The sequence below is a fragment of the Rattus rattus genome, chromosome 3, assembly GCF_011064425.1.
Source record: "Rattus rattus isolate New Zealand chromosome 3, Rrattus_CSIRO_v1, whole genome shotgun sequence".
Classification (NCBI taxonomy): Eukaryota; Metazoa; Chordata; class Mammalia; order Rodentia; family Muridae; genus Rattus; species Rattus rattus.
In genome coordinates, this window is record NC_046156.1 from 143,364,965 (window position 1) to 143,391,603 (window position 26,639).

Sequence of the window (26,639 nt, forward strand, 5' to 3'; positions counted from 1 at the left end):
GTAAGTCACTTAAACTTTTTGGTTGGTGCTGGAGATCTGTATAGTTTAAGTATCCTTAGAGTCAATTTCAAGAATTATCTCATTCAGAATTTGCCCATTTGGCCTAGAAAGATTTTAAAATTGCTTTAATTATAGTGATTACCACTGTAGCTTGGTTCAGACTACTTTCTACCCAATTGTGAAATTCTCAGAGCCCAAATCACTCATTCTGTCAACTCTCTGCAGTCTGCTAAGCCTACAACATGCACCCAAATTATTATTATTGTAAGTTTAGTTAGCCTTTCCAGAAATTAAACATGAATTCAACCCAGTGATGTGATTGAAATTACTAGTTGGAATAAGTTGATGTCAGGTGGAGAAGAGAAAGGTGAGGCAGATCTGCCAGCCCTTGCTTTGGAAACAGGAAGTCCCAAAGGTTAGTTGGTGTTTACTCTTGCTTGGTTGGCTAGTTTTTAACAACTTAGAAAGAATCCTGAAAGTCTTTTGTTGTGTTCTGTGTGTACATATGTGTTGCGGGGTTACATATGGGGTGCGGGGGTCATGTGTGCTATATGGCATGTGTGCTATGCAGCCTGTGTATGGAGGTCAGAAGACAGCTTTCACGAGTTGGTTCTCCTCCTACAGTGGGATCTGGGGTCAAGCTGTGGTCTTAGCTACTGAGACATCTTTCAGGTCCTAAAAGTCTTAGGGTCTCATGTATCTATCCCAAACGGATCTCAGATTCTGTGTAGCAAGGATGACTCCTCTCTCTACCTCCTGAATACCAAGATTAATAGACTCATAACGCCACAACTGAATTAGGTGTATCCTGCACGGGGAATTGAGCCCTGGGCCTGGTGTATACTAAGGAAATGACCTTTGTACATCCTTTGCCCTTAAAATTACATCTTCTAAGAAGGAAAGTTAGTATGAAAGATGAGGCTATGATCCATCAAAGTACAATTGTTTAATTAATCCATAAAAGCTGGTTTATTTCATTTGTGGTTTAAAGTATTTTGGAAGTATGTATTAAATATCTACAGGTACAGTACAAGGCACAAAGTAAACCTGAAAGATATCCTTGCCCACAAGGAACAGTCACAGTGGCATGGTAGGTGTGAGTGTTGAAAGCAGTGAAGACACTACAGTTCAGGCTGAGTTCTGCCTGTAGAGGGTTGGAGACTTGTAGAATTGACTCCAAGTAGTGATAATTAACGCTAACTTGGGTTTGACCAAGGAGCCAAGGGTGTTCTGGCACTGCCATGTGGAAGCAGCAGCCTGAGCGTGAGAGTGGTGCTGTGCCTGTGAGTGGAGACTGTGAGGGAGATTGTTTCGTTCCTGAGCAGGGTAAAAAGTTAGGTTTTCAACAGGTCTTGAAGGATCACTAATGCTATAAAGATTGCATTTGTAGGGATAGAGAGATGGTTCAGTCCTTAGGAGCACTGATTGCTCTTCTAGAGGACCTGGGTTCAAATCCCAGCACCCATGTGGCAGCTTGCAACTATAACTCTGTCCAGTTCCAGGGTATCTAATACCCTCACACAGACATACCGTACATGCAAGCAAAACACCGAAGCACATAAGATAAGAATAAATGCTAAAAAGCAAAAGATTGTATTGTAAGGTGCAGTGGAACATGACTATAATACTAGCCATTATTTCAAGTCAGACGATTGCCAGGAGGATACCCTACCTCAACCAAACCGAATGAAAACAACAGAAAAATTGCATTGTAGTCTGTTAGCAAATGGTTAGAGTTATTTTAAGTAGAGAAGAATCAAATGTGTATGTGTTCCTATTTAGAAACACTAGCATAATGCATAATGCATATGTGGATATTTGAGGCAGGGTGGTGGTGGTAGCACATGCCCTTAATCCCAGCACTTGGGAGCCATAGGCAGGGGAAGGAGTTTGAGGCTAGCCTGATCTTATAGAGCAAGTTACAGGACAGCTAGGACTACACACGCGTGCGTGCGCGCGCACACACACACACGCACGCACGCACGCACGCACACGCACGCACACACACACTCACACACGTAAAACCAAGGATTATAATCACTTAAAATTCAGCTCCTCTACCTCAAAAAGAATTAGAATTTATGGTGGATGTGGTGTGACTTGAATCCTCTACCATATAGGCAGAGGTAGGCTGATCTTTGAGTTGGTCTACATAGTAGATTCCAGGCCAGCTAGAGACCTTGCCTAAAAGAAAAAGAAACAGCAGAAGTAGAATTTCTAGGGCTGGTGTTTGAGCCATAAAAGAATACCATCATCACACAAGGCGCTATAATAGAGATGGTAGGCTACAGAGGAGAGCTGTGTCTACTTTTTTTTTTAAATCGACTATTAAATGTGTTAGCACCAGTAGAAAATTGATTATATTTGCTATGACCTTGTTTGTCCTCACATTCTAGAAGTTGAACTTGATTTTTAAATTTGGAAGCAGAAATTATTTTCTCTTACTGTTCCTAGTGTGTTCTTGAAACAAAAGCAATACTGATTTTTATGTACTTTAGGTTCACATACTGATATTTGTTGGAAATGTCTTTTCTGCTGATTATCATAGACAAAATTCTGGAAAAGTTTACACTAAGTATTTTTCTATTGTTGCTATTGGGTTGTTAAGCTATGATCAAGTTTGTATGACTTCCAACTAAGGTTAGCTTTACTCTTTCACCTCAAAGGGGGACTTCCTTAGTGGTTTACAAGTTGGAGTATAGCTCTCCAAGGTAGAGTGGTAACAGACAATAGCTATCTGTCCTCTCTCCCATGTCTCATCACGTAAGTTACATTGATAGAACTTTTTACTTCAGGCTCTGTCTCATCGCTCAATGACTTCTACCTTCCCCAGTTTCAAGGTCTTTGCTTCCTCTAATTTACCTTATTTATATCCTACGCTCTTCCTTTGTAAATAAGGCATCGTGGAATGCAGTAAAGCCTGGCTGGCCTTCAGTCTGTTCTAGTCTTTTGACTAAACAGTGTGTGTGTATTTGTCTGCATGTGTCTGTGCATACCACATGCATCCTCATATAGGCTAAGTCCAGAAGAGGGTGTCTGCTCTCCTGGAACTGGAGTTACAGACCAGTGTGAGACACGATATGGATACCAGGAACTCAACCTACTTCTTCTCTGCAAGAGCAGCAAATGCTCTTCATTTCTGAGCTATCTCTCCAGCCCCTGAACTCAAATTATTTGTCATTGATGATTTTGAACTAATGGTCTTTCTGTCTCCACCACCCCAGTGATTGGTTTGCAGGTGCCTATCACTGTGCGCCTGGTTGTGCAGTGCTGTGGATCAAGCACAGGACACAGGACTTTGTACATGACAGACAAGCACTCTATCAATTAAGCTACTATGCTAAAACTATTAGCAGTAGATTCCCAGCTGGTCACAGCATTTCTTGTCTTCATCCTCTGGTATTGATTCCTCTTCACATTGCTGACATAGATCTCTCTTCAGTCTGTCAGCCAATCTAGTGTATCTTTTTTCGTTAAGCCTGTATCTACACACATACACACACACACACACACACACACACACACACACAGTGTCTCTATTTGTCTCTGTCTTTCACACTTATAAGTTCTGTAAGGCATCCATAACATTGACTCTTGCCCCTTTTGAAAGATAAGCTTTTATTTATTTGTGTGACACTAGGGATAGAGCCTAGGGTTATCACAGGCAAACATTCCAGCTCTTTTAATTAATTACCTTTTCATTTAAAAGACAAGGGTCTTGTCAGCCGTAGTGGCATATGCACTTAGGCAGAAGCAGGCTTATTTTTGTGAGTTCCAGGACAGCCAGAGCTACACAGAAACCAAAACCGACAGGGTGGGCTTGAACTTGAGATCCTCCTGCCTTAGCTTCCCTAATCACTGCCACCATTATAAGCCCTTGTCGTCGTCGTTGGGCTCAGCTTTGTTTATTTAATTTATTGTGATCCTTCTATTTATAGCTCAGACTGGCCTTGACCTTGTTATTCTCCTGTTCCTATCCTAGGTGTTAGGATCACAGGCATGTGTCACTGTCAATGGAAGTGCTGTTGATAAATCCGATGGAAGTGAGGGGTGTTTACTTGTGGGAAATGTAAGTGTTTATGGGCACTGGGGTACACCTTGCAGTTCTTTTGTGAATCTAGACTTTCAAGGATGCTACAGACCATCTTGGTTCTCTTTTAAAAATTGTATCTCATTTGTTTAGAATGTTCAGCCCTCCTACCTTATTAATCTATTTGCTGTGTCTATTTAGTTGTTTTGCAAATCTCCTTGGAGAGGGCATATATATTCATGACTTTATTTTAAAGGGCTTTTTTTATTTAAAAATATTTATCATATGTGTGTACATGTTTTGCCTGCATGTATATGTGAAAACAAAATGTATGCCTGTTAGTTACCCAAGGAGGCCAGAAAGAGAGGTTGTTAAATACCCTGGGACTGGAATTATAGGAATGCATAGTGAGACCCCCATCCAAAAAGGGAAAGCAAAATCCACATTTGGAGATGGTTATATCTAATTATTGCAGCCATCTTAAAGCTACATCACTGAGTCCTATATTTTCTGAAGTGGTTTCACCAAATTATGTAATTATGTTGCATTTGTCACACAAGATGGCCTTATTTTTAAAAATTACTTAGTCAAAAGTCTACCCACATTACACCCATACTATACAAATCAAACACTATGTAACCACCATTTTTTTTCTTATTGCTACTATAGAATAACACCAATATCTGCTTTTTCAAATACCACCAGTCATCCCTTTCTCACAACTAGCTAGAAGGGCTAGCTGGAGAGGTGGCTCAATATGGTTAGGAACATTTGCTGCTCTTAAAGGGGGCAGAGGGAGTCACCTTCCCAGCACTTACACATTGGCTCAATTGTATATTCCAGACTGGTCTCCAAAATGAACTTCCTGCCTTGACTTTCCAAAGTCTGTGATTACAGGTCTCCATATCATACACTTGTTATTTAAACTTGAGGTAGTTGTTTACTTTTAAATGCTAATTCACCACTTCCACAGATCCTTCATAGAAGTGCTGCCATATTTTGTCAGATGTTCTTCCAAGGGCTCGTGCCCTTTTTACTGCACTATCTACTAGGTAGAACTCAGAACCAAACAAATGAACCTGCTTGTTAGTCAGGTATGCAGCATGCACAACAAAGTTTAAAGCTAGGTCTGTCTGTAGCAGCCCGTGTTTCCTCTTGTCTGAAGAGCCTTAGCTAGAGAATGAATTTACTAAGCTGCCTGCTTTTTCAATGGGGCCAGGTCTCATTAGGTCAGTGTCATAGGAAGTTAGGTTATATAACTTCATAATGGGCATTTTTAGAATTGTCAGTCTGCTTTTACATCTTGTGCTAAATATTTTGAAATTTTGTAACATGTAATATGTCAGATCTATGTTTTTAAAAACAGCCACTTAGAATTGGGGTAGTTCTCATGCATATTCTTTGCCAGGGAGAGAGGGAAGGGAAGGAAAAGACAGTGCAGCAAAAACATTTTCCTCCCTTCACACTATTACTGAACTGCCTCTGCTTAGGAATGCTGGGATTATAGGCTTCATTTTACCATGCATGCTCCAGCTATCCCTTAATTTTTGAAGCCTCACTTTTCTTTCAAAGCAAAAAGTTAAGACTTACACTAATGAATAGGTTTGTTTCACCTATTTTATTCTTGACTGCTAGAGTTTTTAAAGATCATTGAGTATTTTAGTAGAGAACAAATGGCTACTGTGGAGAGCATGGAGCATTCTGGTATAATAGGCTGGGCTTGGAGGTTTGCTACAACAGTAGACTGGCTTCATGAAACCTAGTGGAAGATGAGGCTGCCAAAGGTCTGCTGCAATTCGCTGATTTCCACTGTGTTTCACATTCTTCAGTCTAGGGTGGGTATTTTACCTCAGGTTTACAGGTGCTCCATACTCTCCCCTTAGTCCTATGAAGCTCCGATGAGTACTAGAATATGGATAGTTTGTTTTGCTGCTGTTTCTTACTTGACTGTTAACAAGGGGAAAGAATGCAGAGATACTTCAAAGCGTCATTGAAGGGGGTAGGGATTTTAAAGATTAATTTTATTGTTTGAGGTGGGGGTGCGGTTGCTTTGCAACAAGAAGATAGTATTAGATCCCCTGGAGTTGACAGATGGTTGTGAGCCAAACATGTCCTGCTGCTCTGTAAGAGCCACTAGAGCCCTTAACCATTAAGTCATCTCTCCAGCCATGTCTGGTTATATTTTTTCTTGCAGTGCTGGGGATTGAACCCAGACGGCACCCTCCTCCCCCCATTTAGGCTTGGCTCAAGCACTGTGTAATTGAGGATGGCCTTGGACTTCTCTTTCAGCTCCAGTAGTATGATTACAGCTGTGAGCCACATGATTAGCTTAATTGGTATATAGGAACTTTATTCAAAGTGATGCTAAATAGAATTATGATTACTTGTACACCCAATGAAAAGCAAGCAAAATTTATATACATTAAAGCCTCTTGAATTCAGGAACTTTTAATCACTTTATAGATGAGATAGTATTTGTGATCATAAAGAGGCATTTTGGCATTTTGAAAGTTGCCTAGAAAGATAACTGGATATGCTCTTAGTGGAAAGAAGTTCCCACTAGTTTAGATTTAATTAGCATCATTGATTTTAAACTGTTGTATTACTGTGCTTGCCTGGACTTAAAATTGACCTTTGTAATAGTGTTAGATAAGGTGACATGCCTACTTACTATGGCATTTAAGTGTAGTGAGAAGAGGCTGATAGAGCACACTGATTTGATTTCAAACAAATGATAATTTCTTGAAAATAATTGTTATTTTTATTTTAAATTTTAAAATTCATATTCTTAGCTTATATGTGAAAAGAAGGCAATGAAATCCTCCTGATCTTCATATGTCTTTCTCTTATCCACCAGCCCTCCCTCCCTATCTGTCCATCTTTCTTTCCTTTCTCTCCCTGCCCCCCACCCTACACCTCCCCTCCCCGTAAATAGTGAGTTGCACCAGACTTGGTTCATTTCTTTTGGTGTTTAATATGGTGGATATTTCTGTCTCAAAATGTATAAACTATTCATGAATTGATATAGTTGAGTAGTTTTTAATGATTTATTTTGACAGTTATCGTTTTGTTTTCCTTGGACTTTAAATTGTAAATAAAATTTAATGTTAATCTTTTCCTCCAATTACAGGAGTCAGAAATACCATCAGAGGAGGGGTACTGTGACTTTAATAGTAGGCCAAATGAGAACTCCTATTGCTATCAACTTCTTCGACAACTAGATGAACAGAGAAAGAAAGATATTCTTTGTGATGTCAGCATTGTGGTGAGCGGGAAAATCTTTAAAGCTCATAAGAACATCCTGGTTGCAGGCAGCCGTTTCTTTAAGACTTTATATTGTGTTTCAAACAAAGAAAGCCCTAACCAAAACAATACTACCCACTTAGATATTGCTGCAGTTCAAGGTTTTTCAGTCATCTTGGACTTCCTGTATTCTGGGAACCTGGTGCTCACAAGCCAAAATGCCATTGAAGTGATGACAGTGGCCAGCTACCTTCAAATGAGTGAAGTTGTTCAAACTTGCAGAAATTTTATTAAAGATGCCTTAAATATTAGCATTAAATCAGAAGCTCCAGAGTCTGTAGTTGTGGACTATAATAATAGGAAACCAGTTAGTAGAGATGGCCTGACTTCATCACGGGATCAAAAAATTGCCAGCTTCTGGGCGACACGGAATCTTACCAATTTGGCAAGTAATATAAAAATTGAAAATGATGGTTGTAATGTCGACGAGGGCCAAATAGAAAACTACCAGATGAATGACTGGGTCCAGGATGGTTCTCCTGAATTGGCTGAAAATGAATCTCAAGGTAAAACAAAAGTGTTTATTTGGAATAATATGGCCTCTCAAGAGACTGGCAAAGCAAGGAGGAAAAACCAAACTACAAAGAGATTTGTCTATAATATACCACCGAATAGTGAGACAATAGTCGAAGACTGCTCCATGATGCAGCCACCTGTTGCCTATCCGGAAGAAAACAAGGCCCTGCTCATCAAGGAAGAGCCAGGTAAATATTCAAAGGTTTTTATTCTAATCGTACTTGCTGAAGTTTACTTTTAATTGGAAGTTTTTAATTATGAAAGTAATAGAACAAGGATGCTTGAATTTTGGGTCTTTTGTGTGCGTCTGAGTTTAAGTTTTAGATTGGTAGTAACTGAAGTGCTATCTGCCAAAGCTTATTAATAACTACGTAACAGATACCTTGTGACTTAGGGTAAGGTTATATCTCTGGAAACATGGAGAGAGCAAACTCTCTTTAAGTTAGAAATGGTCTTACTATCTCTAGCCTATTGAACATCCCAGTTTGGCAATTCAACCAACAAGAGCTTTATTTAAAAAAAACAACAAAACAAAGCTTTCTAATAATAAGTGATAAATATAAATGTCTTGTGTAAATTTATTAGCTAACCAAAAATAAAATAAAGTGGTTTTAGGGTCTGCTTTTGTTTTACAATTTGGAAAATTTTAAAATTGAACTCTTAAGTCCCTTCAGGATTATTGAGGAGTGTGACTCTGCACTGTTTGACAGTGTTTACTTGTAGTGTGTAATTAATCACTTTGTCTCATATAGTTAACATTTTTTATTTAAATCTTTATTGCTACAGAAGTTTGCTAATTCCAAGATGACTCTGTCTATCACAGGTCTCCAGAAGCAGGAATGCTTCTCTTATTGTCACCTAACTGTCGTTATCCTTTGAACAGCTCCCAGAGGACTATGAGCCTGGCTTCTGGGTGGGGTTGTTTCTGTGGATCTGCAACTGCTTGTTGCAGTTTTTCTTTCCAGGCCACAGAGACCTTTGTTTTCAGTATATTCCTAAAACAGTGTATAGAATATATCCAAGAATATCGTTGGCATGTCGTTGGTGGTAAAGACCTCTGTATAAACAGGGTGGAGGATTGCTAAAGAATAGAAACAAAGAGTAGACATTTTCCTTCACCTTATTTTACACTGGTTGTTCCTAATTTGGAAACATCTCAGGGGGTTGGCATTTCCTATCCCTGTTTTAGGTTTGTGCACCATTAGTTTCGTGATTTGATGCCTGTTTACCTCAAAACATGCTTGAGTTGGGTACACTTACACTCATCATTTTCAAGACAGAGGCAGGTAGATCTCTACAACTTAAGGCCAGCCTGGTCTACGTTACATGATCCATTACAGCCAGGTCTGTCTAATGAAAACCATGCCTGTTTAATATAATATCTATACCATAATGATGATGGAGTGTTTTATATTAAATATTTTATTTACACCTCCCTTGAGCCATACTCACTACTTTGTATGTTAATTAAATCTATTTTTATGTTGTGTGTGTGTGTGTGTGTGTGTGTGTGTGTAAACCATAGTACACACATGCAAAAGTCAAAGGACTACTTTGGAGTTATCATTTTATGAAAGTTCCAGGATTAAAACTTGGGTTGCAAAGCACCTTTCCCTACTGAGCCATCCTGCAAAGCAAGCCTTGGGAATGGTTTTGGCTTTTTGGCTTTGAGTTAGTTTTCACAAGTAGAAAGAAATAATACATGGAAATCCGCATGTATGTATAATGACTTATTGGGTTGTTCTTTGTCTCATGTAGCTGTTTAGCTGTCCTGAACTCATGTAGACAAAGATCTGCTTGCACGAGCATGCCTAGCTGCTGTTTTTTTTCCTTGTATTTTATGTCAGTTTTTATCAGCTTGCTAAAACTGTCCCTAATGAGACTTTTGTTTTAGAGACAGAGTCTTATGTAGCACAGGCTGGCCTCTAATTCACTATGAGGATCACCTTTATATCCATCCTTGTACTCTGGGTTTTACCTTCCAAGTACTGAGACTACAAGGGTGTGCCAACACTCCTGCCTCTGAGGCAGGTTTTAATGTAGTAGATGCCTTAGCTGGCACTGCGTGTTTGGCTTACTATTCTAGACGTCTTAACAATGCAAAACTGGGGGCCGGAGAGATGGCTTAAGAGCACTGACTGCTCTTCTAAAGGTCCTGAGTTCAATTTCCAGCAACCACATGGTAGCTCACAACCATCTATAATGGGATCTGATGCCCTCTTCTGGTGTGTCTGAGGACAGCTACAGTGTACTCATCCACATACAATAAATTAATCTAAAAAAGGGGTATATTTAAAAAAAATCAAGATTGCTAACTACCAGGACTTGTGCTGCATTGAGGACTCCACTGTGGCAGTAACTACAGAGCATCTAAACGTGTATGTGTGCACATGACAACATACACATTTTTGAGCACTTGGAAATGTGTACAGTAAAAATCCTTTGGAAAATTCAGCAGATATTTTGGGTGATGGCAGAACCAATCAGAGCTTCTAATTACCACATAATATTGGAGCAACTTAAAACAATACTATTGACCCATGATAGATACTGAAAAGTCTTAACACTTATTAGCAATTATTTTAGCAAGCATCTTCTCACCATCTATATCAATGCACCAGGTCTATCAAAAATTGTGCATAATGTGTCAGTTTGTCTCATCCTAAAAAATAGATAATTCGATGCTAATAATGATAATTCAGGGGTTGCACTTTGGTATTTGAACTTGCTTGCATTCACAAATTTGGTTTCATCATGATAAGCTGCATATTCAACTGGTGACACTTTTATAATTTGATGGTGTCGTTTCTTCTGTAAAGAAGAGTTACAGCATTACAGCATCATTCAGTGGCAGAAAAATGGGTCTTCTCTCACCTAAACAGTATGCAAGGTACAGGAAAATAAGTGGTCAAGCCAGTGTTTGTGGAATTCACGTATAGCTCTTAGTCTGGCCTGCTGGTTGGCAGGCCTGTGAGTTGAAGGCAACTGCACAGTCTGTGTTTTGTGATTGCTCAAAAGGCAGTTCCAGCAGTCACAGTGCTCTTATCAAAGCGGCCTAGAGTGGAGAATAAGAACAGACAGTTGTGGGGCACTTGTTTTGTGAGTTCATCTAGCAAATAGATGCTCAAGTATGCAGTTTAAATAGCTTTTAAAGACTCCCTTAAAACATGGAGCCTGGAGCAGCACTGAACTGTAGCCTTGTTTTTGTTAATAAGCAAATTATGCTATACTAGCTTCTTAGAAGCTTTCATAATCATTTATATGCCTTCCAATGTGCTTTTTTCCCCTAATTTTGCCCCAGAATAATACAAACTTTCACTTCCAATATAGTTTTAAAGAGAGGTAGAAATATATTTGTTGTGACTTTTGTTTTTCAAGTCAGTTTCTCCGTGTAGCCCTGGCTGACCTGGAACTTGCTTTGTAGACTAGGCTGCCTTTTAAACTCAAGAGATCTGCCTGCCTTTGCCTCCCAAGTGCTGGGTTCAAAGGCATGTGTCTAGCTTTCTTGGAACATGTAAGAATATAATCATACTAATCCTTGGTTAGTTCCTATGCCTTGTATATAATAAGAATCAAAATATATTCTCAAAAAGGTGCATCCTCTAGAAAACCTAAGTTAAATTCTCAGCACCCACATGGTGGCTCACTACCAGCAGTAAGTCCAGTTCCTGGGAATCTAACACCCAGGAGGCACAGACGCAAAAGTGAAAAGTAGCGCACATACAGGCAGGTGAAAAGACTAAACAGTGTTTTTAAACAAGAAGGAAAATAGACCTTATTAAGAACTTTATGGTCCGAAAATAGTGAGACATTTTTCCTTCGAGACAGGGTCTCACTATGTAGCTTTGGCTGATCTGGACCAGCTAGCTCCCCATGTAGACCAGGCTGGCCTCAAACTCACAAAGCTCCTTTGCCTTTCCGGTGGTAGGATTAAAGGTGTCTATCACCATGCCCAGCTGGGCTCTCAATCAATGTAAAGAGCTAAACTGTACATACAAAGCAGCCCCCACAAAAGACATACGGAAGGACCATGGGTTGAATGTAAACAGAAGGAGCTATTTCTAGCAAAATTTGCTTAGTCCTTGTCAAAGAGTAGCTCTTAACTCTTAGCATAGCCTGTAGACTTGAGCATTACAGATCCAGGGCAGCTGGGGGTTCTTAGGGACACTCTACAGGTGATTACAGGTGATTCTGCATAGGGTTAGATCAGTGGTAGAGTCAGCCCAGAATCGGTCAGCTGTGAAAACCAGCTCCTCTCTTTATGACTGTGATGGGTATAAGTGAGTTAAGCTATAATACCTGTATTTAAAAGTTTAAAGTAGAGGGCTGTTTTACAGGGTTATATGAAAAATAAATGGCAAGTTATGTCTAGTGCCCTTAAAGTTAGAAAAGACGGTTGAAGTTAATTAAAAGTTTTCCAGTGCCATGTACTTTCTGAACACACATTTTTAAATACTTTCTGAAGAGATAGTAACTAAGTTGTCTGCTATCTTTTTTTCCCCCTTCATGACTTTTGCTCTTGAGATTTTTTGTTTTTTAATTTTGGAAATTATCAGTCCACGAGGGCACTGTTAATGTGGCCTGAGTTTGGAGAAGAGGTACTCTGTTGTATTTTGGTAATGCTAAGCATGAACTGGCGCCTTTGCATCGTCACTGAGCTACCACCACCTCACCTCTCAAGTTTATATACCACTGAATATTTGGTTTCTGGCAGCAATATAGTTAGTTGACCAGGTTGTTTTAAATTTCTCTCTTTTTAAGTTTTTGTTTTGTGTGTTTTGCCTGAATGTCTGGCTGTTATGTACATGCTCGGTGCCCAGGGAAGCTAGAAGAGTGGAAGTAAAAGATTATTGTGAGCTTGCTATGAGGATGCTGGGAATTGAATCCAGGCCCTAGGAAATCAGCCAGTGCTCTTAGCCAGCCAGTGCTCTTAGCTACTGAGCTGCTCTCCTGTTTTGAATATCTAAGTGTGTGTAGACAATGTACATCTACCTTTTTGTTGTGTTGAATGTGGTAGGGCTTACTTGCTCAGTATCTGCTTTACCAAGTGTGCTTTGCTGGCCAGGAGCATCGGGTCTGCCCACCCGTCTCTACCCCGCACTGGCTTTGTAAGTGTCTCAAAACTGTACTCTTTGATAAAACGTTATAGCATAACAAATGATATTTTCCTTAGAAATTGCTTTTTCATATCATAAATCTAGAAACAAAAATTGCAAATATCAAGATAACAAGCACATTGTAGATGTTAAGATTAAGGGTCTCTTATCTGAAACTAATTCCTAAGTAAGTAGTACTTCATGCATAGGAATTACGAGAAAGGTTACATGCAGTGTGGGAGATGGATTAACTGCTCAAAAGAGAGAGAGAGGGCAGTGGGGGTTGTGTGCCTGCCGTTGTGTAAGAGTTTGTCAGCAGAGGAAGACAGACAGTCATGGCACAGTGACTGTGAGCAGAGGGGACAGGAAGACAAAAGGGAATGGGGAAGAGCTGAGGGAGATGATCAGGCTAAGACTACAACTGTCTTTGTATGTCTAAGGCTAAGTTGTGATCCTTGTTTTATGACTTGGGCAACATAGGTTTTTTCAAGTAGAGATTTGATCTCTTTAATTAGATTTGAGTTACAGAGTGTACTGAGGAAACTAGTTAAGGACTATTGATTGGCAGAATTCGGTCTTTGAATGGTGAGGAAAAGAAACTATGAGGTCTAGCAGCACAGGACAGTTGCAGTCTGTCGCTTGAATCAGTGAGTTTGGGGGAATGAAAACAAGTTTCTAGGGTGCTATGGGAACTAGCATTTACGTTTGTGTTGTAAAAGAAATTACAGAATGGGAAAGACAAAAGAGAAAAAGATACATATGCTATATTAAATTATGAATGATGTGTTTATATGAAAATGAAGTTTGTGTAGATCATTTGTCTCTAGAGTCCCCCCCCCTGCCCCCCCAGCTGGGGACGAACCCAGGGCCTTGTGCTTGCTAGGCAAGCGCTCTACCACTGAGCTAAATCCCCAACCCCCTGTCTCTAGAGTTTTGTATGACAGAGTTTCCGTTATTTTAAATCTTTTTCTGCCATCAGCTCATAACGTCATTCTTTTCAAGAGTATTGGGATCCTAAAAAAACTGGGTTAGCCTGCACTGCACGTAGAAATAGTGTCAGGGAGACCTTCCTCCCACAGACAAGTGGATCACACACAGGCAAGTGCTGCACTTGCCTCAGCTCCAGAATGAATCCTAGCCTCCCTTTTCTGTCCGAGGCATGCGTGCTGTGACATTGGTACTAAGACTAACCCTGATTTGATGGTAGTTTCATAACTCAGTATTATATGAAACTTATGGTTTCATACTGCAGTTTTCCTAAAATGCTCAGCCTTGGCCATCTTCCTATCAAGTTAGCCTGGTTAGCTGGGATTATGAACTTGTGCGTATGAACTTGTGCGTGTTTATCGTGTGTGTGTGTGTGTGTGTTTGTGTGTTGAGGGTGGGGAGTTGCTCATTTGGGAATAAGATGACTTGTTGGAATTAGTCATCTCCTGAGAGGCAGATGCCCTTAACTGCTAAGCTGTCTCGTAGGATACCCCTTCACCCCCTTTGGGGATGGGGATCAGTGAAGTAGACAGCAACTTACTTAGCTTAGTTGGCCTTAACTTGATTCTTAGACTCAGTGTTGCAAGATATTTTTGATCACACTGTGAACCCTGAGATTGTATTATTTACTGGAAAAACCTGTTTTTAGTTGTAGTGTGGCTCAATCTTAGCACATACCTTTAATCCAAGAGCTTTCTGCTTGAATATTGTCAGCCATAGATCCGAGTCATTTGACAGGAAGTAAACAGGAAGTAGGATTATTAACAACGAAAAAATATAGTAGGAGAGAGTTAAGAGGTCTCCTGATAGAGATGGCACAGGAAGTAGAGGGAGGGACATTCAGTGTGTGTGGGGGGGGGGGTTGAGAGGGGCATTCCTGATACAATGGGTTGGCTGAGGAAGAATGTCAGCTGGTGCCTCTCTCAGCTAGCAGGCTTTCACCCCAGCGCCTGGCTCCTGAGTCAGGTAAAACCCCAGCCCTCAAACCATTTGAATCCTAATATGTACTGACCATTCCTACTGAAAAGAATATTATAGGTCTTCAAAAAAGTCTTGCTAGGGTTTTTTTTGTTGTTGTTTTGTTTTGTTTTGTTTGTCAAGTTGAAAAGAAATTTTATCTGTGATGGAGGACTTATAGGACTATGTTGACTATCCTGAAAATCAAGTATGTTTATCTTATAATCTTAATTATAGAGAAAATGATGATCTAGAGTTTTTGTTGTTGGTGGTGGTGGTGGTGGTAGTGGTGGTTTTTGTGTTTTAAATGCATATGGGTGTTTTGCCTGCATGTGTGTGTGTATAACTTGCTCTTTTGGTGCAGACGGAAGCTTGGGTATTGGAGTCTCAGACAGTTTTCAGCCACTGTGTACATGCTGGGAACCGAATGTAGGTCCTTTCATAGGTAGAGCAGCTTTTCTTAACTTCTCAGCCCAAGAGTTACTATTACCACCCCATAACAAGACTAATTCCCAGATAAAGCAACATTCTTGTAAAAGCTGTTATCAGCTGGAAAACTGGCCTAGTGGGATTTGGTTTTGGAGTGACAAACAAATGAAGTACTTGGTTTCTTCAAGAATTAGTAAGTAATCCTTTAGTAACTCTACCACAGTATGCTGTTAATTTTGAAGGGAAACAGTGCACTTGATTTTGGATGAGGAATATTGTACCTAGTATCTGTAGGATGAGGATCGCCCTTGGATATTCATTTTTTCGTAATGATGGGCATTGAATCTTGGGCCTCATGCATGATAGACAGGTGTTCTCCACCTCACAAAATAAGCCTTATAATACTTTAGAATAGGAGATAGGAAATGCCTCATTTAAAGAACTGGTTGATACCTAGATCATGAATGAGGCCAGCCTAGTCAGTGACCCCAAAAAGACCAAAAAGCTAGCTGGTTGAAGAGTGGGTATAGCAAATCACTGTAGTAGAATAATTCAGGAACAGAACAAACATGTATTGTAAGCCATCTTGACAGCATTATGATAAAAAGTTGTCTGAACCTTTATGACTTTAAGCAGGGCATGGTGGTACATCTTTTAATCCTAGCAATGGATGCAGCAGCTCTGTGTGTTCAGGGCCAGCCAGGGCTATGTCGTGAGACCCTGTCTCAAAACAAAACAAAATAAGACATGGATAATGACCTTCCTTCCCTAGACACTGAGAAAAATTGTAGTTTGAATAATGTTTAAATTGTACTTATTTTTATGATTAGTAAAATATACTTATTAGGAAAACAAAACCACTAAATTCTGGGTAAATATTTTCAGTTTGTGGATGTTCTAGTGTAATTATTAGAAATGCTACTATTGGGTTGTAAAAGTCAAAGTATTCTACCTAGTGTTTAATAATACTTTAAAAGCCTTTTATTTGTTATGCATTATATAATAAATACTGGGAAAATACTACAGACCCTGCTCTTATGAAGAGCAAGGTACTTGAATTTCCTGTTACTCGAGCTATCTCGTGGCCCACTGTTCCATCCTATAGGTGTGTGTATGTATGTGTGTGCATGGGGGGGCAGTGGAGGAGGGGAGGGAGGGGAGACACATGCCTACAGAGGATATTTTATATCCTGCTCTACCACTTACCACCTTATTCCACTGAGATACAGAATCTGTCACTGAACCTGGCTAGCAATCCCAAGTGGTCTTCTCTCTGCAGGATCATGGCTCAACACACTCTGCATTTCCTGGGTGCTGGGATACACAGACTCACATCAGTCTGCCTGTCTCCATTTCCCAAGTGTTAGGATTACTGGCATGAGTCTGCTCTCCTGCATACTCAAACCTGAAACTCTGGAATCTTAAATACATTCATTCTCTCTGTCAGTATCTGTAACATTTTAGTGACTTCTGGATTTAAAGACGTTTAGTTTCTTATTGTTTCTCTTGCTTCCATCTTCTAATCAAATTTCTGAAGACATCCCCTATGTCTTTTATTCCCTGCACAAGCCATTCTTTCCACTTGCCCTGTTAACCTTCCAAATATTCCCTGAGAACATTCTAGATGCTTTGTGAAAGGGATAAATACTTGTAGGGTCCTTGGCATTTTTGAGTGTTCTTATTCTTTACTCCCCTGGTATTAATTATCATTATCTGTTTACTCAGACCATTTTGTGTTTCCAGTACCAGGACCAGATTTATTGATTAAATTTCTGTATTTGGAAACAAGTAGAATAATAAAATTATTTGCATTAAGTGGCATTTATTTAATTTGAACATTTTTGAAAAAAGTCCTCACAGAAAGTCAGTTTTTAACTTTTAGAATTATTTAGTTGGCTTAGTCCCTATTGGTGCTAAAAACCATTACATTAAAAGAGCAGAATGACCTGTTAGGGGATTCAGTACCAGGTAGAAGCAAGCCTGCCCTTTTAACCATCTAAACACTATACTTCAGGTGTATTAGACTCAGTGGTCTAGACTAAATGTCACTTTGTACCCTCTGTACCCTCTGTCCCACCCCCTGTGTTTCCTCTGCTGCCTTTGGAAGATGGCCTAGCTTCTTCCACAATAGTAATTCTCCCACCACGCCTGTGCTGCACTTTACTGTATGACATCAGCCCACAGCTTGGGTTATTAAGAAGAGCTGCTTTCTGCTTGCTCTTTCTTCTCCTTTTCTGCACCTTACCCCCTGCAAAGGGCAGGCATTGGGCAACAGATGCACAGCCTGCAGCTTAAGATTGCTTTGTCATTGGTCTCCACATCTCCTCTTAAGTTCCTTTTATTCATTCATGGCATCATGAAATAGATTTTTAGGATTCAAGTATAGAAGAGCAGATTCTTAGCAAAACTACTTACATCGTTCTAAAAGTATGAAATTCTTACCATGACCCCTCAGCACCAACTACATCACTGGTTCACAGTGATGACAGTGCTAGCTCCTTAGCACCTAAATGATTTGTGCTGTATCATATTACATTGTATGAATGAATACATAGCAGTTGATTTATACACTGTAAAGACCTTTTCCGTTAAATGTCTACTTCTTTAAAGAAAAGTTTTTGTATTTACATCAGAGCAGTCAAGGATGATCACGCCAAAGATGTCTTGAGACAAGGAGATAGTTCACAAAGGAGGGATTTTAAAATGTTTTCAGATACTTAACTCAGTTGAGTAGAGGAGGGATTTAGTGCAGTAGGCATCATCCTAGGTTTAGAAGCAGGAACCTTAATAGTAAGGTCAGGCTAAACTAAAAAGCTTAAATCATACTGAAAGCTGTAATAAGCCATTGAAAAATTACAAGATTTGTGTTTCAGAAAGATCTTTTATTATTAAAGTGCAAACTATATTTGGCAATCGAGATAAGAACCCATTAGCATGAGAGAGGAGTGAATGAAGTCAGAATTGAATGGATTTGCAGCAAATTATTGATAGCAGTGACAAGTACACCTCATCATCATGGCTTTAATAGAAATACTTCCTCTCTAGGTCTGTCCAGTAGATGAAATCAACTCTTAGCCAACAACAACAACAATAACTATTTTATTATATCTCCACCTGGAATTTTAACTAGGTCTATTTTTGAACTAAAAAGGACAACTCCAATCTGCTTTCAGCACATGTAGTTCATACTACACGCAGTGACAGGTGATCATCAGTCAGGCACATGATTGTAACATTTGGTTATTCAACTAAAATTCCTCTATCAGAGCTTTAATGTGAATATAAAGGAGCTAACAAGGCATGCAGTCACATAACCAGTTGACAAAACTAGAGTTAGTACCTGAGACAGGTTGGTTCCTCAAAGACCACTCCTAACCAGTTGTATATGTTTTTGTGGGTGAAAGCTGTTTTCATTATAGGTTAAAAATTCAGATTGTGCTAAAAAGATAGCTTAGTAGTTTACACAAAACAAGTAAATCTTGAGTGTTTTAGGTTTATTGGTCACGTAATGGTAAGGGTGGTGTTACAGTGCTTACCTAGGATGCTTAGGTGTTCAGAGCTCTGGGTTCAGGCTGCAGTATCACACACAGCATTTAAAGAACTAAAGGTATTTTCACATGTTAACCCAGTTTTCACAATTCTCACCAAGCCAGAAATCTCATGGCTGGTGAGGTGACTTATAGACTGGTCTGCCACACAGACCTGACATCCGGAGTTGTCCTGGAACATTCATTCTGGAGGACAGACTGGACTCCAAGCTCTTATACTTGCATACATGGTGTGCACACAACAGTGTTACATTTGTTTAGCACATAGTTAGAATTAGGGCATTGATTTTAGGCAGTTGAAAAACCAGAGACGAGTAAAACGTTATGGTCGCTTCACCTGGGTGCTCAGCGTGTGGTGGATACCCAATACTGGAAGGCCTCCTTCTTGACCTGCATTATAAATAAAGAAGAACCAGGAGGAAAGCGCTGTTCTTGGGTGGATGATTCTGGTGCAGTTTGTAAATAAACTCATTGTGTCAGTTTCAGATTTGGATGGCGCACTACTCTCAGGGCCTGATGGTGATAGGACCATGAATACAAATTTATTGGCTGAAGCCTGCAGTAGTCAAGATGCAGGAGATGCTGCTGGTAGGTACAGTAAGATTTTTGGCAAGAATGCTTCTGAGACGTTGTGAAGATTGCAGAGTGCTAGTGAGCCTACCATAGATTCGTGGCTAGTTCTGGGTAAATGCTTCCAATTAGAACCAGTCTGAGGTTAGTTACAGTTGTGATGACTTTGGTTAGGAAGTTGGTAAATGTAAATTGGTATTTTTGGTTTTGTTCAGGGGTGATGTCTGACACATGACCTTTAGGAGCACCTGCATTCGTGCCACAAATACATGTACACATGAATGATTAATCATAAAGATAAAATTCAAAAACTCATAAAATAAATTTAAGAAAAATGATAAATTTTAGAGTGATTTAAAGCAGTTTTACTTTGGGGAAACATTGACTAAAAAGTCAAAAACTACATGACTGTTGTACATGAAATAGATTGATAGAATTGGACCAAAATCTATTTTGTAACCCCAAAAAAATAAACCGTAAAGGTTTTTTTATTACGACATTTTATGTGTGTGCACGCATGGCTGCCTTACTGAGAAGAAAGTATCTGTAGTTTAAAGTTTAAAAAAGAAATACTATTGATTTTGTTGTACGTATTGTGATTCTGGGAGCCAGCTTTCTCTACCCAGTCATGACTATGCTTGGCAGCGGTTGTTTCCATCGAGCCATCCCACCAGCTGCTTGTATATTAATGGTGCATATGGAAAAGCATGGAACTTGAAGTGTTTTTTTAAAAATATAATTCTTGCATTGTCAGTTTATTAATAGTTTTAAATATCTCTCTCTCACACACACACACACACACACACACACACACACACGTAGTGAGTACCATTTAATATGGTTTCTGAGGTCAGTTTTTTGAACAGTTCAAATCAACAATACCAGGTACATGCTAGCTTTCTTAAATATGTTTATTCACCAGATAAGGAAAGGGCATAGTCTTCTGTCTAATGTCCTGTCAGTAACATACTTAGTTAAAGAATATAAGTCCCAACAGGTAAGAAGTGTTAGAGTAGAAAATGACAGGCTGCAGGCCCAGGCTGCCACCCCTGTCCCACATGTTTGGAAATGCTAACACTAACAACAATGTACTTAGGATTATAGCCCCAAACGGCTTTCTTGAATTAGACAACAACAAACCAAAAGTATATATTCCAAATTCAAGACAATTTTATAGTGGTAATGCAGTGCTTTTAAAACAAACAAACAAACAAACAAACTCAGATTTGTTTATGTGTAGCCCTGGCTATTCTAGAATGAACTCTGTGGACCAGGCTGGTCTTGAAATCAGAGCTACAGTACCTCTGCCTCCAGAGTGGTAGGATTAAAGGTATATACCACCACCTGTTCCCAAAGAGCCTTTTTAACTTTCTTCTATAATTCTTTTACCAAAGAAAATCTTAAATTTATTCTAATTTTTAAGGGGACACCATCTCTAGCAGGAGACTTACTCAGAACTAGATGTGTTATATGACGGATGGAGTCCTTTTCAGGGCTTACAGTATTAATAGTGCATGGCCATTACTGACAGAAGCAAAACCAGAAATGAGGTTGGCGTCTCTCATCTAAAACTTAAAATGCTCCAGAATCAAAACGTTTTTCAGTAGCAACATGATATGCTTTAAAAGAAATTCTAGATTTGTGAGCATTTTTTTTTTCCAGAGCTGAGGACCGAACCCAGGGCTTTGTGCTTACTAGGCAAGCGCTCTACCACTGAGCTAAATCCCCAACCCCAATTCGTGAGCATTTGAGATTATGGATTTTTAGATTAGAGATATTCTACCTGCATTGCTATATGAATAAGTTCTGTGCATGCCTATATTGAAAAGGAATGTTGCAGGCAAGTCAGAGTTAAAAGTGCCTTGCAATGGGAGCTTATTTACTCTCATGGGAAAACCACACCGGGGTCCTTATTGTTGGAAGTAGGCAGTTGGAGAGAAGGGTTTCATCAGGCTAGTCTTGGTTTGGTTATAGAAAGTGTGGACTTTTCACTGAGAGTTAGAGGGGTAGCCCTTGTTCCTTGTAGCACGACAGGCTTTGAATTAGTTTGGTTTTGGAATTAGTTTGGTTTTGGTTTGTACCAGTTTTTTGAAACAGGCTTTTACTCTTTGTCTCAGCCTCCCAGTACTAGGATTTTATTGTTTTAAAAAGAGAAAATGGGAGATGTGGATACAGGTGTGTGGTGAGGCAGAGGTCCCAAGCTACTATAGACTAGACTTCTGCTATAGACTAGACTTCTGCTGCTGGGTTTTTTGTGGCTTTTTTTTTTTTTTAAAGCTCACACTTTGGGAGGTTCAAGGGTTTTATTTGTCATTGGAGTATGGAAATTGAATCTAGGACCTCATGTTTTTGTTCAGGTTTTGAGGATAAGACAGTGTGGGAAGGAATTGGGTAGTGTTTTGAGACTGTGCCTACCTTGTTGCCCATAGCCGACTCTGAATTTAGCTTCCCAAGTGAGAGGATACGGTGTGAGCCAGCACATGCAGCTTTAGTGAGTTATAGTAAGACAGCCTTGTTCTTGTCATTGCATTTTATTTTCTCTGGCTCTAATTAAGAGTTTTCCCAACCATTACTTCAAAATCACTTTTCAATTATATACTAGGAGCATCACATGATTTCAAGTTTGGTTTGATGCCTGGCACTTCAAGTGATTTCAAGTATGGGTTACTACCAAGTACTTCAAATGACTTCAAATACGGATTGCTACCGGGTGCTCCAAATGATTTCAAGTATGGATTATTGCCAGAATCTTGGCCCACACAAGAGCCGTGGGAAAATGGCAAGTATTGGTCAACTAAACAACTAAAAATTCTAAAATTCCATGATTAAACACTTCCAAGCTGTGTTCATAATTGTTACCCCTTTATGGCTAAACATAGTATTGATAGATGATTTCTCTTTAATAATATATTGATCAGTGCTTTTTCCCCTTTAAGGTGACTCATCTCTAATCATGAACAAGTTGAAATGCCCTCATTGTAGCTATGTAGCCAAGTACAGGAGGACACTAAAGAGGCACTTGCTCATCCATTCTGGAGTAAGATCCTTTAAGTGTGAAATTTGTGGAAAGATGTTTACTAGAAGAGAACACGTGAAAAGACATTCCCTGGTAAGTGACTTGAAACCCCACTTGCTGGTCATGGAGATGTGTGTTTTTACGCCAGGGATATTTTAAAGCGTTTTACTTGCAAATTTAAGGAGGGATGCTAAGCTGCTTTAAACAGAATTATTTTTGAGCTGATATTGTACTTCATTTAGAAATATTAACTGTCCACTCATTACTAATTATATAGCTTAATTTGAATAGCTCAAATGCATTCTTTATATGACCTATTCTTACTGACTAGATTTTTCCTCTTGGAACTAGGTGCATAAAAAGGATAAAAAATACAAATGCATGGTGTGTAAGAAGATCTTCATGTTAGCAGCCAGTGTTGGAATAAAACATGGATCTCGACGCTATGGAGTATGCATGGACTGTGTAGATAAGTCACAACCAGGAGGGCAGGAAAGCATAGATCAGGGACAAGATACAGAGTTCCCTCGGGATGAAGAGTATGAGGAAAACGAAGGAGTCGAGCCTGATGAAGAGCTAGCTGAGGACGGACAGGATCAGAGCGATGCACCGCGGTGGGATGAACCGGGAGGCGCTTACGTCTCTGGATGATTAGCTGACCTACAATATTCCTTGAGAATGCTGCATTGGACATACTATGAATCGACAATTCGGATTGTTGAACTTGAAGGCTTGCAAAATATGGTACATGCTGGATGGTAGTTACGTTGCTGTGAAAAACTGTAGGGTTAAAGCCTTATAGCAAAAAACATTTTTTTTATATTTGCACAGGACTATACAGCAAACAACCATGTGGTTGATACATGGAGCCCTCACCTATTTCTGTCAGTTATCAAAGTAAAATATTTTTTATTTATAGGATATACAGTTAACTATTTGGGTTGTATGAAAATATAGTACCTGTCTTTTACAGAGCTTGCTTACATTCATGTGCCACTTTAACATGAATGAAGAAAATCCATTTATGGAAGTACAGTGACAGCTGACCCAATCACTCTGTCAATCAAACCACTCAGGCTAGTTTGTACTAGTAGAGTTTTGTTTCTATTTTTATTTTATTAATTTTATTTTTTTTAATACAGATTTTCAGTGAGGGGCTTTTTCAACCCCATTGGTTCTATTTTCTTGTATTTTTTTTTCATTTTATTTGCTTCATAACTTAAAACCAAGTCTCTTCTAGTCTTAGATATTATTTCTTACTTTTGTGCTGATAGGCATGTTTATAAGAACTGGAGAGGTAATTTATTGGAATGAACTAACTGACTCCCCGCCCTCCCTTCCTTTTTTGACATGAATTTTACTACTTCACAAATGAAGAATGATGTTACGAAGTTACCATGGTGAAGCTGAAAAATACCACTAAAATGATTATGACTTAGAAGTAACTTTCTCCTGCTGCTCTAATCTGATAAATGGTTACTATATGATGTTTTCTGACATGGGTTTTGGTTTTGGGTATCGGTTACTTTGGCACTATTCTTGTTTGCCTCTTATATTTTTGCCAGTGTACTATACCTCAGCCTTATTTGAAATACAGAAGTCTAATTGAAGAATAGTCATAGAAACGGACGTAAAATGATTTGTTTTATAATTCATCCTCCATGTCCAGTTTGGTTAGCTTGTTATGCAATATAAGTGAAATATCAGGTTTTTTTCTCCTGTGCCCTTTTTTATCATTAAAATGAACACAAAATGTGCATTCTCTTTTGTTTCATACTTACCGGGATGTTGAGTGTTTTAAAATTGTGGTTGATAATATATTTTTCCATTCCTTAAAGTCACCACACCTTGATGAAATCTTTATAGTCTCCATGATTCAACAGTGTGTAAAAATCCTACAAGTAAAACGTTGAGCCTCTATTGTTGCATTGTCTAAGTTCTTCAGGAGTCAGGGCTGTTCGTGCAGTTGGAACCCTTAGGTTTAAGGAGCCAGGTGAGCGAGGACAGGTGAGCAGACAGTGGCGCACTCAGCAGCTTTTGACATGCCAATGTGACATGTGTCAGGAGCATATTATATATATATAAATATATATATTAAAAAACGGAGAGACGGCATATTTTCAGCTTTCTTTTAAATACAAATTGAGTATATTTTCCTATTTTATATCAAGTAACTAAATTATGACAGTTGTGTGGAAGACACCACATAGCTGCTTTGACAAATACAATCCTTTTGGTGCTCCATCTGGTCAAAGTTGAAAAGTTGATTTTCTTTTAAAAAAAGAGACAAACTTCATTGCCTCTGATTTCAGTAGAATAATGGTTTGATATTGGACAGTGACTTCCTGCATGGATAAGTCAGATGAAATATTGTGTTGCGTGGTGAGACCCACCCACTGATTGCCCTCTGAACTGTATGCAGTCTCTGCATCCCTTGGGAGGATGGCAGGAGAGGAGCTGCGTTTTGATTTTTGTTTGAAATGAAGAGTACACCTTATTCTCTGTGTTTGAAACAAAGGAGTAAAATGTAATTCTAGTAAAGTCCAAAGTAGACATAGTTGGGCAGAGATATTATGAATGAAAAAGTATTTTAAACGTAAAGTGTTCTGCTTTGTGAATATGTAAGTATGGCATAAAGATTCTCTCACCCATCTATCCCCTTCCTTTAAAATAAACCATAGTTTACAATGGTAGATCTGTCTATATATAAATATATATTAAAGAGCAAATATATATATTTAAAAAAGATCACCTAAATCTGCTTTATTAGACAGTAGTTCACTTATTGCATAGAAACTGGACTTGGCTTTACATCCTTATTGTACTTTAGTTTACTCGATATGACCTTATCTTGAAACAGAATTTCCTTTATTTCTTAAATCATTTATGTATATCTGGTAAATTATGACCAAATTTTTGTTAGATTGCATACAGTAAATTGAAATACACATTTGGTACACTACGGGATTGTTGTGCTTTTGTTTGGTTTTAGTTGGAAACAGGTTTGATGTAGATGACTTATTGTTAATTTAAAATATCTATAATTGTCCATTGCCTTTTATGTCGTGTTGTGACAGATTTGGCTATATTTTTAGTCATCTGAAATATTCTTTAAAAAGTTTGTTTTTAGGTAATCCAAAGGAAATGTTTATACTCTTGAATATATATTTGCCTCAGCCTATATAAAAGTTTCTTTGAAGTAAACACTTTACCAGAAACAGAGTTGACAGATTTTTCTACTTGCTGACTGCCTAAGTTATTTTGTTTCTCGGTCTTGAGGGATTGTCTTTTCCCTTCTAGACCTTTTTTTAAAAATAGTTTTAGTACTAAGGTATACTACTGGACGTTTCTATTTTTTTAAGTATATTCCTTTTCTGACAATACAACTTCAGGAAGTTGATGAATCTCTAAGAACTTTTGATTGGTCTCAGAAAGGTAATGGATTGAATACTCAGAATTTTGTCTGAAAGTCTGGCAGAGTTATGTTGTACATTTGGTGAAGTTTTTCATGTAATTTATATTTTAAATAAAATATTTTTAGAGTTTTTAATTTTAATGAAGGGGAAGAACATACACTTTCATATTCCACAGTGGTAATACTATGTCATAAATGCAGATCATGTGCTATTCTCCCAGACAGTTTCTTCCATATGGTCCCTTATTTGTCAAGGTTCTTGACTCTCATATTTTTTTATTAGAAAAGTTACTAAATTTTATCACCCTAGTGATCAAGAGCGTGGTGCGTGCGTGCGAGCAGTAGTAGTGCTAGAAGAGGAAACCGGACAATAACAAGTAGCTGTGAATTTGGGGGCAAGGAAATACTATCTGGCCATCCTAATAAAGAGTGAGTTAACTCATTACATACAGTTCCTAGAATACTCAAGCACAGAAAGCAAACATTGCAGATTAGTTGTAAGAATGGGGAACCAAGCGGGGAGTGAAGGGCCGGGCTTGCAGAGGGCCTGAGGAGTGTGAGCGGCAGGAAGCTCTGGGAACTTGACCTGGGCTCCGGGAGTTGGAGCATTCTCTGAACATGGCGTACGAGATGTAGACTCATTCTTTGGTTTATGACTCAAACTCCCACTCTTTGGTATGCCCACACTTCGTGTTGTCTGCCTTATTTTATCTAACCTATAAGGTAGGTGCTATTCTATTTTACAAATAAGGAAAGGCTCAGAGAAACTCAG

General features: G+C 38.9%; 1 protein-coding gene across 1 annotated transcript in view; it reads left to right on the forward strand.

Annotated features, from left to right (window-relative positions):
• The window catches only part of Zbtb10 (zinc finger and BTB domain containing 10), a 33,428-nt gene extending 7,045 nt beyond the window's left edge, over positions 1-26,383 (forward strand). Inside the window, exons 2-6 of the mRNA XM_032898646.1 lie at positions 7,161-8,037; positions 19,347-19,454; positions 22,039-22,215; positions 22,373-22,545; positions 22,804-26,383. Coding sequence (XP_032754537.1) covers positions 7,161-8,037; positions 19,347-19,454; positions 22,039-22,215; positions 22,373-22,545; positions 22,804-23,103 — 1,635 coding nt within the window. The 3' untranslated portion in view covers positions 23,104-26,383. The remainder of the gene's footprint in view (positions 1-7,160; positions 8,038-19,346; positions 19,455-22,038; positions 22,216-22,372; positions 22,546-22,803) is intronic.
• Positions 26,384-26,639: the final 256 nt, after the last annotated feature.